Below are 12,688 nucleotides of genomic sequence, written 5' to 3'. Positions count from 1 at the left end.
ATTTTGGAAAAATCAGGAAAGTATAAAGAAAAAAATACGATTACTTAAAACCATTGCTCTGAACACTGTCCCTGTCTTTTGCTGCCTCTTTTTCTGTTTCTGACCTTCTGTGTCTGTAAGTGTGAATGTAAGTGTGCATGCATATGGCAAATACAAGTTTAAAGTTCTAAAGAAAATACTAAATATTTTCCTGATCTTGGAATGAATGAGGTCTTTATAATAAGTTTAAAACAAAAAAGAAACCATATTAAAGATACAGACCCATTTAACTTTTTTTTATGTAAAATTAAAAAGGCAAGCTGGGAAAAATACTTCTTACTACATCCGTCTGTTTCAATTTCCTTATTCCTTTGTTGGCAGTTAGGACTGGATTATACCTATACTTCACCTTTTCTCTTGGTTTTGTTTTAGCAAAGCATATTATGCTTGACCTTTTGACAGGAAAAAATGTCAGCAAGGACTAGTAAAGTTTTCTCTTGTCAGTCATTTTACTGATTATTTTTAATGCAGATTAGAAGCATTGACCATCTGTAAGTAAAAACCCCGTTTTAGCTTTTACTTTCAACCAATTTTGCCTCTAAAACCTGGACCCAAACTGTTACCAAGTAAAATAACTTGATATTTTATCATTAGTGAGTGGTGAAATAAGCCGGAAAGGGGAACAAAAGAGGAGGCCAAAATGAACATTAATAATTTACAAATTGAATAATCGACCTTGGACTAATTGCGCATTGTCTGTGTCCACACACACATAGCAGCGTGCATGCAACACTTGAGGCTGGGAGCCTAGGTGTGGACATTAAAGGCCCAGTGTGTGAGTGGTGCTGGGTGTCCAGAGTTAAGAACTCTCACCGGGGACTTCATTGTGTCTTTCACAAATGGAAAGTGTAAAAGCACTATGGAAGCAGTGAGCAGTTTTACAAACATAAACAACAGTGATTTTAATTGTGGATTTTATCCTTGTAAAAAGCAGTCATTCAGTATTGCTTTGAGGTAAAATCTTCAGAACATGAGCAGCTTTTTACATTCTTCACTCTGGTCATTCCTGGTAATTTTCTCTAATTTTGTTTGCAGGACAGACGCTAGACCTTTGTCTGAATTTTGTTTTAAAAAACTGATGAGAGAGCCCCCTCTAGTGTCTGAAATATCCATTCTTAAAACGTTTGTGTCAATCATGGGAAGTTTTCAGAATTAAAGAAGCTGTTTTTTTCCTTTCACATCTGGATATAATTTTTTTAACTTTTCTTTTTTGGGGGCAAAGAGGGTTCCCCACCTTTTTTTTGAAAAGGTCACCGGAATTGTGGATAGGGTATGGATTGAGGGCAATAGAAAACATGGGAAGGGAAGGAGCAAAATGCCATATCTACCTTCTTAGAAATAGTTATTTTTGAATGACCTGGAATAAGGCCAAACTATACAGTGTTGTTTTGTTTCAGTTTACATTTGTTTCTGAATTAAGTGCAGATTAAAAATACTTTGTTTGGAATTCTTTATGCCATCAGATTTCATCTTAAGAGAGTTCTTTTCCAGTTTTTGAAAGCAACAGTTTCATTGGAAAATGGCTTTAAAATGTAGCCTGATCCTCTTCATGGAAGTTTTCTGATTTTGTTATTTTTTTTTTTGTTATTATCGTTGCCATGTCTTTCTGTGGATATACTTTATAACTATATTGTGAGTCAGTTCTAATGGCAAGTCGTCATTTTACATAATTCCCATTGTTTTTCAAACCAAGGAAATAAGATTCTTAAATTATTGGCGCTCTGCCACCTCTCCATCTAAACACACAGTACTCACACACAGGCCTTCAGCTAAGAATTTTGTGAAGGGTTATGGAAACAGGACCTTCCTCATTTGACCCATGGGCTTTTTTAGCTTGAACAAGGCAAGTAGTGTTCTGAAAGCTACAGCATTTATGAAGGTTCTAGTAAAAATATTTCACACACATGGACTAAGAGATTAACTTCTTTTCTTTTGTTCTCCAACAAATTAAACAATGCAAACAGATTTCAAGTGTATTCTTGGGAATGAAATGCTTGGGTGAATTATAATCCTAATTGCTATTGTGTGTTCCCACAGCTGCATTTTGACACTTTTAACTGCCTAAGCCATGCATTCTTCAGCCACTAGGACAAACAAAAGCATTCTGAAATCTTTCATTTTGTGTCATCTTAAATTGCAAATCTGTCATTGGCTACCTTGATTTTATTTTGGTTCCATTGTTGACAAAATTAGGGGGAAAATGGGATTATTCCTTTTTATTTATACATAAAATATTGTCAATAGAATCTTAGTGGATTTTTATGTAAATTCATTCATTAATAGTCTTACATTTTAAAGGAGGCAGTGGAGATTATGTATTAATTTTAATCCCAGGGAAATAATTCGTATTTATTTGATCAAACCAGTAGATATTTTAGGAGACAGCTTTCTCCAAGATTTGAAAGAAAGTAATAGGATTTTGCTTTCCTTCCTTAGTAGTAGAACTTCCTTAGTATTCTGAAAGTAAATCTAGGAGCCAGATTTGTTCTGCGATTTGGCAAGTCATGTTTATATGTATAATGGTTCCTTTAAAATTTGACCTAAAACTCTTTATAACTAGTTTGTTCCTTAAAGGTAAAGAAACTGAAGTGTTTGTAATAAATTTGAAATTTATTTTTCTTTATATTTGAGGAAAAGATTTGAGTGTCAGTTTTAACCAAACCTTTCTCATTTAAAAAATAGAATTTTTTTGATGGCTGTAAAACCATACAACAAAAGTTGGGTATATTTAAGTAATAGTTATCGAATTCTGATTTTTCACTATTTCTAAGACTTCATTTTACGACGGAGATTTGAATTACCATATTCACCAGCATCTATTTAACAAGTTGTTAAACAACTGGAGCTTTAGATGTCACATTAATACTACCATAGCGTGTTACATTTTCCCAGTATTTCTTTATTCCTCAGAATATCTTTGGATTCTTAAATCCATATAAGCATGAGAAATGCTGTTTTAATGATCCAGTTTGCCATCTCATGTCTTAAACCACTCTTTTCAAAGTTAATTCTTTCTTATAAAAATACTATTTAATATTTTAAGATTCTCTTAATAGGTGATGACGATAATTGCTAACATATGTGTGAGCACTTCCTATATGTCACACATTGTGCTAATAATTGAGTACCATTTGATATGACCCATTTGAGCTAGTGTTCTTCGTATTTATTCCCATTTTGCATTTGAGGAAACTGAGTTTAAAAGAATTAAAATAGTTTTAGCAAGTCACAAAGTAAGTGATTGGAATCAGATCTTTCTGACTCCTAGAACCCATGTTCTTTACCACTGCTGAAGGCTTTTGAGTGAAAGTTAAATGCATTGTCATAATCTGATGGAATATTATGTAGCCATTAAAAGTAAGGGTTACAGTGATTATATAGTAACATTGAAAATGTATATGATTGTACATGTACATGATGTATATGATTAAACAAATGAAAAAGACTAGGGGATTACAGTTAAATGTTCACAGTGGCTCTAAACAGTTTGAGTGTTATCCTTTATTTGTCACTGCTTTTCTTAAATACAATATAAATAGTGTTTAGCTGTTACATAATTTTGCCAGTTAATTTACAGAATTTCTGTAAGCTGAAAACTTACGACTGCATATAAACCAGGTCTGTACAGGAAACTGATAATTTAGTTTATAATAAACTCTGGCAGGCCCAACTTTCTTTTTAATGTGACCCAAAACCATTTTTTACTGGAGTTATGCCAGCTCTAATATAATCTTTTATCTGTGTTGAAGGCTAATGGAATAGTAAAACCTTAAAGATAACTTAAATGTGTTGTATAGTGTCCTCAGGGTAGCTTGTGCACAAAAGATTATTTCTTTCCCACCCTGTTGAGGTATCTCATTAGGATACCCAGTAGTGTCATTATTAAGTTTTCATGTGTTTCTCAGTTTTGATGCTAATCTCTGTGCGTATGTGCGTGCATTTTTTTCTTTGCAGCACCAATGTGGTTATGAATTATTCAGAGATCGAGTCTAAGGTTCGAGAAGCAACGAATGACGATCCTTGGGGACCTTCTGGGCAACTCATGGGAGAGATTGCCAAGTAAGTGATAATTTGACTCAGCAGTGCAGAAAGAATCCAACCATCTTTACACAGAAATGTGAAATTTGCTTTCAGTTTTAAACCATTTAGCTGCCAGATAAAAATTTTGCATAATCATTCAGATATTAATGGAGGAAGTTTTATGCAGGGTTCATTCCCCTTAAAAATTAGCCTAGAAAAGTAAAACAAAATTTTTCTTTTTCAATGAAGTTTAGAGTCTTACCGTAGCTTACCGTGTAAATTTTTGACAAATGTGTATAAAATAACTTGAAATAAATTTATGAAAAATTTTCCCTGGTGAACATCTGGACCACTACGCCAGTGAATGAAGGGCTTGTAAAATATGATATTAATTAGTGGGACTTATGAATGTGGTAGACATTATACAAAATATAGGAAAAGCATTTTTTAAGGAAGCATATCATTAAATTTTTTGAATTAAGCTTATTAATTTTTTTAAGCTCTTTAGAAAACACATTAACTTAGAACAAGCCTGCCATCTACTGTCAAAATTAACATACTGCAAACTCTTAAGAAAAATTACTCTCTTTTCAGGGCTACATTTATGTATGAACAATTTCCAGAACTTATGAACATGCTTTGGTCACGAATGTTAAAAGACAACAAAAAAAATTGGAGAAGAGTTTATAAGGTATGGGCATTAGTCTGTTTTTATGTAACATGTTGAAAAGAACTGCTTGAAATTTTAAGGTGTACATTCATAAGTGATTATGAAGGATATTAAATCCTACAATAGAATATCCTAAAACAGGTAAAAGAAGTAGTAGATTTGCTATTTATGTTCTGCTTTCTAGTCAGCATAAATAACTATTCCTAATGTAAAATTTTTAAAATTAGTATTAATACTTTTAAATGTTTAATATTTTTATTTGTTAAAATTGTCCAACTACAAACATTTGCGTATATCAAAAGTAATGAACCTCTAGTGGTATGCATATTTACTCTATGAGCAATTAAGATAAAAACAATAATCTATGGTTTGTCATCTCTGTATAAAAATTTACCTAATGTATAACAGTGTTATTACAAAATGTGTTAGTTTAAAATTAAAGAAAAAAAAATTGAAATTCTAACGTTTTAAATTTGCAAATATGTATTCCTTTCATTTAGTTCTGATCCGCTCACGTAATGTAGAAATCTAAAACAAGATAGTCATCTGTTCTTCCATTCCCACCGGATTTTCTTGCTACTCGGAATAAGTTTTTCTGTGCTTTCCAAATGATATATAATATTATATTTGAAAACAACAATTCTAGCTTTCAGGACTGAAAATCAGTGCTTTATTTAGTTGCATGTTTTTGGTGTTAGTTGTTTCTGAAAACATTCACTGTCACTTCCTCAGCTTGTACAGTAGCTGTGATGAAATAGTTGAAATTTCTATAAATTAAATTATTTTTAATTAGAGTTAAAAAAAATCCTTGGGTAAACTCCTTTTTTAAAGAATGAATTTTTGGTAGGATGAAGTTTTTTGTCCTTCAATTTCACCAACTTAATTTTCATAGATCTAATCATTTTGATGTGAGGTTTGTTTCAAGCAAAGTTAAATTCAAAATACATAATTCACTATTTTTTAGTGTATTCAGAATTGTGCGGCAGTCACCACTATCTAATACCAGAACATTTTCATTACTCCAAGAAGAAATCTCATAAACAATATTTTCTTTTTATTTGTTGTCAGCGTTTGAAACAAAAGCCACATCATTAACCCCCCAAATTAAATTTTACCTGTGGAAAATGCTGTGGGATCATGTAATTACTAAATAATTGTCCTCTTTAAACTGATGATCTAACAGTTCATAGTTCTATAATGCCTAAATAGGAAGTAAAAACTTTGAGCCAGCTTTCTAAAAGCTTAGTGTTCATTTATATCATACATTCAAATATTTCTTAATAGCAGATTTGTAGTTCTAATCTTCTGCTACATGGACAGTTTGTTTACTGTGCTTGGTGTAAGAGGAACTTCAAATTGATAATGTGAGTTTTAGGCTGTGTATAGTCTTAATAGAAGGTAAAGAAGTTTTCTCCCCCACACACACGAAGATTATTCATTTGTTAATATTGCAATTATTTTTCTTTAACCGTTTACCAAAGCTCTACTAGTATTTATTTCGTTAAATCATTTGGTGCTTTGTATTTTTACAGTCTTTGCTGCTCCTAGCTTACCTCATAAGGAATGGATCAGAGCGTGTTGTTACAAGTGCCAGAGAACACATTTATGATTTGCGATCCCTGGAAAATTACCACTTTGTAGGTGAGCAATAGAAAAACCCTTATAAGCAAATTAAAACAGTAGTTGGAGTTGTCAGTCACCTGAACCAGCTTAGAAGCTTCTCCGCTCTAATTAGAATGTGACTGTTGCTGGTTGTGTGACGAGTGCAGAATCCAAGACGTGGGGCCCTAGAGTATTAATTAGTGAAGACAAGAACTCGCAGAAAAGACTGGCTAATAACAACAGAACCAACACAACATGAGTGTTCGGGTTTATAGTAAAATATGCACTGGAGACTGGTCCCCTGTGGTGTCCATAAAGGAATAGCTTTAATCATATGGGAAGAAAAGGTTAGAGCTCCAAAACACACACATCTGTTTGAAGCTGGGGTTTTTTTCCTCCCACCAAATAATATTTACTGTGCAAAGGCAGCAAGGCCAGAGTGTGTTTTGAATGTGAAAGAGGATACAGAATGAACCACATTTCATTTTGTAGCATACCCCAGTTGAAAGCACTTTAAAAATTCAGTTTTTCAGCTACACTAAATCCTGGTAATTAGTGTTTCCAAACTTGAATTTGGGGAAACCAAGGCATTTGGGTGCTTTCCAGTCATTAAAATGTTCAAGTGAGTTTTATTTTGGAAAAATAACTATCGAAAAAGAAAATAACCTATGTGGCTATAAGTCCATTTCATATAGTCATCATTAGTAATCCTTTTTAGTGGGTCTTTCATTGATCTTCCACAGCACCATTATCTGTGGTCCTTTCTACTTCACCTTTACAGGCCCTTATAAGCCAAAATTGCATCTCAAAACTTAGAATTTGCTGATGAGGAAATGGCAAAATTTATCAGCACAATTTGCCTCTTTTTATTAATTTTAAAATATTGAAGTTGGTTTCTTATGTTGAAATTTTCATGCCTTTTTTGTGTATGTTAAAGGGTTTGACACCACATTAACTGAATTCTTAAAGTTTTGTTTCTCTCTTACCATCCTCACAGATGAGCATGGCAAGGATCAAGGTATAAATATTCGCCAGAAGGTGAAAGAACTGGTTGAATTTGCCCAGGATGACGACAGGCTTCGTGAAGAGCGAAAGAAAGCCAAAAAGAACAAAGACAAATATGTTGGGGTTTCCTCAGACAGTGTTGGAGGATTCAGATACAGTGAGTATCAGACACAAACTGGCACCTAAGCATCCATTAGCTTCTTAGGTGTATTTTAAGAATCATTGACATACGAAAAAGACCACAATGCTATTTTTTTCAGGAATTCACAGAATACTAAAATACATATATGTAATGCTCTTTTCAGCTGCTATTACATGGATCTTAGGCATCTTTCTATTTTTCACTTTGGTGGGTTCAAGAATATGATTTTAACCACTAACTGTTAATTAAATGACATTAACTTTGATATACAGAGGATAAAACAGATATATGCCCTCCTCTCTCAGGATTACCATTCTATAAAGAAAAAGGGATTTCTCTAACTCACCATTTAGAGCATAAAAATATGAAGTTTGATCAAGAGATTGATGTTTCTAATTTGAAACCAATTTAGCTGTTTTTGGCCACAAATAGGTAAGCTTCCTATAAGTTCATCCAGCCCCCGTCTCTTCCCTTAATTAAGCAGTGCATTAATTTGACGTAGAAAAAGGTGACTGACAATACCATCAGTTTTTCATCTAGGCCTATCTCTGTATTGTTCCTAACACATTTAAGAGCAGCTAGAACATTCATCTCCTGTGTTTATTTTTAATGTAATAATATAGTTTGCCTAAAATAGATCACTAGGTGCTTGAAACGGATACAGAAAATAACTCTCTTTCATCACACGTCTCTTTGAGCTGGTATCTTCTGGAGCTCTGACCATCTCCTGGTCAGTTTTTTGTAAACAGACAGGCCAGTGCTGTGTACACTTAGTGGCTGCATGCCAGGGTTCTCTAGCTCCCCACCCATGTCTGAATTTGTTTATATTTGGATTATACTGAGAATTCATAACTCACAGGAACTGTAAAAATCTTCTATTTTTTGTCTTGTGGTTACCTATAAAATAATATCTTCACTCCTTTGCTCCTCTGCTTTCTTGCCCTCAAAGAAAAAATAATGCACTGAATTAGCTGTTAAAGGATGTTTCTAACAGCAGAAAAATCCCTTTTTTTTATGTCTAAGCATCACATAAAAGTCAGTTCTTAAATTGGGCAAAAATGTTTCTCTTAAATCATGTAAATATGTTTTGGAGTTTTTATTTGTTTAGGGGAATAAGAAGTTTTTGGATTACTTGCCCAAGTAGTTATTTTATTCTTTAACTTTTTCAAAATAGCTATAGCAATTTGATGTTTTTCGTTAGAAATTTCTATTTGCAACTTATTATTTCATTCTTCTTGCTTGTAACCATCTTTTTACCAGCACAGTAGATAATTAGATAAAGTTAAAAAATTGAATAAGTTTTCAGAGTCAGTCATAGTGAACTACTGTGTTTCCCCGAAAATAAGACCTAGCCGGACCATTAGCTCTAATACATCTTTTGGAGCAAAAATTAATATAAGACCTGGTATTATATTACATTATATTATACGAGGTTAATATTATTATTATATTATTAAAATAAGATCAGGTTTTATATTAATTTTTGCTCCAAAAGACACATTAGAGCCGATGGTCTGGCTAGGTCTTACTTTCGGGGAAACACGGTAATTACAGCATCTGCATTAGAAATAGAGTTCAATGTCCTGTGTATTTGCATCACATTCTTTTATAAATTATTTATAATTTTATATATATGATTTGGAGACTCATCTAATCAACTTTAACTATTTTTATTTTCATTTTGACGTTAGATAATGTCCTGCCATCATCCATTATCTTTGGCACGCATTTAGTTAATCAGTTTAGTTTTCAACTACCATGCTAATCAGTTTAGTTTTCAACTATTCTTATTGTTCTGGTAAATTTTTTTTTTCATAGTCTAGTTCATCACGTTTTTGAAATGTATATACACATTGGAAAATCACCTATTTTTATAAAACCATCCTGGTTTAAATTTTGTCTAAAAAATTCACTTTGTCATGTTCTCTTCACGTTGGCAGTCACTTTCAGATTTAGTAATTTTAAAATCCTCAAACTCTTACAGAAAATTCTGACTTTGTAGTTTTAGCAGGCCATTCACCAAAAGGCATATATGCCATCAGAACTTGTTAACCAAAGTTCAGAACAAAAGCTCTGGTAGCCACTTTTGGATATTACTTTGTTGTTTCTCATTGCCGTTGCAGAGAAAAAAGAGAAAAGGGATTTTCTCTCCAACCTGCCTTAATTTTCAATGTTTTCTTCTTAACCTCATGGGATTTCTCTGTACCTTCTACTTTTTCCTCTTAAGTTGAGTTGGTACATGGACACAGAAATGGAAAGGTTCCCTTTAATGCCTTGTCATTTCTTTCTCTCCTTTGGACCCCAAGGTTAAGGACTAAAACAAATCTTGACATTTTGGGTTTTTTGTTCACTGCCATGATATATTCCCTTCATTCTCAAATTCACACTGAGGCTCTGGGTTTTGCCAATCTCGGCATATGTTTGATCTTGGTGTTTGAATATATCTTTACTGTTCTGAACTGCGTAAGCATATTTCATGATAACAGTCTGTATAGCCTTTAATAGTTCAAATATTCTTTTCTTTTATAGTAATTAAAAGATGCTTTCTCATGCCATGAAATCCAGTGAGTTAGTTTTCTAGTTTGATACTAAAGAATGACATTTATGAGCCTTTACAGCATATTGGGACATATAGCATTCAGAACGGTGTTTCCTATAGTTTGTTTTTTAAGAGACTTTGCTGTCCATTACTTTTCTAACAATTGAAAAACCATTAAGAGACAGGAATGAAATATAATGCATTAAGTGACTTTTGTAAAAACAAAAAGATTTCCATTTCTCCTTTGCTTATATAGCCTGTGTTGGTTTTTCTGTTTACCTCTACTCCTTTCAACAGCCTTTAAGAACTTCCCGATATGCTATGCTATGCATTAAGATTGTGTAAGTTTTCGTAAACAAAAGCTTTTGAATCTGCATTCCTGCCACTTAATGACTGGCACTACACGCTGTGCCTTGCTGTAATTGTGTTGATTCAGCACTGTGGGAGCTTTTGTTTTCCTTTGAAAACTATTTTATTATGAGGAAGAGCTTCAGAAATAGGAACTGTAGATACCTATTGGATTTAATGTCCTGAGAGTTGCTTCTTTTTTTAATGCTTTTATATAGGTGAAAGATATGATCCTGAGCCCAAATCAAAATGGGATGAGGAGTGGGATAAAAACAAAAGTGCTTTTCCATTCAGTGATAAATTAGGTGAACTGAGTGACAAAATTGGAAGTACAATTGATGACACCATCAGCAAGTTCCGGAGGAAAGATAGAGAAGACTCTCCAGAAAGATGCAGGTATTAACACTTTGTGTTCTGGGTCTCTTGGAGAGGGTGCTAAATTTATGCAGCTGATTTTTGTTGTTGTTGTTTTGTTTGTTTTGGGTGTTATTATCTAAAGTTGAGCTGTTTTTCTCTATATTTTATTTTTTAGAACAGTTTTATGTTCACAGAAAAATTATGCATAAAGAGTTGCCATATTAACATACACACACACACTTTTTCCTGTTATTAACATCTTGTATTACTCTGGTTCATTTATTAACAATTGATAACCAATATTGATATGCTATTATTAACTAAAGTCTGTTGTTTTCATTAGGATTCACTGTGTTGTACAGTTGATAAATGCATAATACCCACCATTATAGAACATACAGAATAGTTACAGTGGCCCTGCTAATCTTCTCACTGTTGTTCAAGTTTTAGTGTATTTACTGCTGATTTGAGCACTGTGAGGCTGTTTTTAAGATGCTAGCTGAAACATTATTTGAAATTAGTACTGACATGCTTTCAATGTTGTCTGTCCATTTATTTCGAAAGTTGATCACATGTCCTATATGTTTTTATTCAGGCTATTTATTGGAATTATTTTTTTCGCAATAAGAACTTTCAAAGCTCATTGTGCATTTCAGCATCAGATTATCCAGAGATCTAAGGTATTGCTGACGGATAATGAAGTTTATTATATTAAATTTAAACAAGAGTTAAAGTGTTTAAAATTTAACTCCTGTGAAATTCCATTAGATTTTGTGCCAGTATATACCAGGAAGAAAATCCAAATGGATTTTTGAACTAAAGTGTTTTTGAGCGTAGACCTCTGTTTTCATAAACTGCTCTCTAATGGTAAGGCATTTTTATTTAGTTTTATGTAGAACAATACTTGGAATAGCATTTATTTGTTTTTTTTCCTACCAGTATAGCTATAGACTAGTTTTTCTGCAGGTTAAAAGGGCAGTGTATGTAGCACTCAATTTGAAAAGCAAGTTTTACGAGATCTTTGTCATCTGTGCCCCACAGTATCTCTATTAGACAGGCTAGAGCAAGGATTTTACCTTTATTGTTTAGAAGTAAAACCTGGGGCCCATTCAGGCTATGTGGAACTTGCCTTAGAGTAATACAGTTAATGACGGAACTGAGTCTTCAAGTGAGTTCTTGTAACTAAGTACCATCTCTTAAAAAACAAAAAACAACAACAACAAAAAAATCTTAATAGTTCAGATTTAGGTGTAATTGGAAAAAAAGTAAAAATAAATTTTGAAACTATTCAGGTTCTGAAATATTTTTAGTGTCTTTTCAGTATGTTTCCATATTTATTAAATCCCTAGAATTCCTGTCTTTTTCAAGACTGTTTCTAGAATATGATCTTTAAAGAGCTAGAATTTATTTTTAGTACTTTTGAATACGTATATCTGTTTTATAATTACAGTTCAAGCTATTTTATGCTGAAATAGTATGTGTATGATAATAAATACTACACTTTGGGAAATGGTGCCTACTTCAAATATTCTGTGCAATTTTTCCCTCACTAATATTCTTGTGGCCTGTGTGTTTACATTTTTATTCTGGTTTAGAAAATATAGAGGCCATATATTCTGTTGATATTTCCTGAAGTGTGGGAGTCAGGTAGGTAGCTGGACATCTGTGTACATTCTTGTGTTGGTACTTTCTCTCCTTTGCCCTTCCACCTTCAGATTTTCTTTCCGTGCTTTTGTCTTCCTATTTTTCTTTTTCCTCCCTTGATTTTTTTTTTTTCTCTCTATCTTGGCTCTAAGGCAGGATCTGCTAGGTTCCTAAATCTTTTATTTAGGTTTAAAAGAGTGAAAATACAGTGTGTGTTATTTATCATAGTAACTAAAGGGCACACCAGGGACTTTTACATCTTGGAGTATTTGTGAGAGAAGAGTAGATTTTCTAAACAAAGTTACATGTGACCTCTCAGGCA

General features: G+C 33.0%; 1 protein-coding gene across 2 annotated transcripts in view; it reads left to right on the top strand.

The window, feature by feature from the left end:
• CLINT1 (clathrin interactor 1) overlaps positions 1 to 12,688 on the top strand; it is a 57,997-nt gene that overhangs the window by 25,571 nt on the left and 19,738 nt on the right. For both annotated transcript variants that reach the window (XM_033096198.1, XM_033096199.1), the window contains exons 2-6: positions 3,994 to 4,098; positions 4,654 to 4,750; positions 6,262 to 6,370; positions 7,329 to 7,493; positions 10,584 to 10,761. In XM_033096198.1, coding sequence (XP_032952089.1) covers positions 3,994 to 4,098; positions 4,654 to 4,750; positions 6,262 to 6,370; positions 7,329 to 7,493; positions 10,584 to 10,761 — 654 coding nt within the window. The remainder of the gene's footprint in view (positions 1 to 3,993; positions 4,099 to 4,653; positions 4,751 to 6,261; positions 6,371 to 7,328; positions 7,494 to 10,583; positions 10,762 to 12,688) is intronic.

This window comes from Rhinolophus ferrumequinum, chromosome 24 (assembly GCF_004115265.2).
Source record: "Rhinolophus ferrumequinum isolate MPI-CBG mRhiFer1 chromosome 24, mRhiFer1_v1.p, whole genome shotgun sequence".
NCBI classification, from domain to species: Eukaryota; Metazoa; Chordata; class Mammalia; order Chiroptera; family Rhinolophidae; genus Rhinolophus; species Rhinolophus ferrumequinum.
This window is presented reverse-complemented; position numbering and strand designations above follow the sequence as displayed.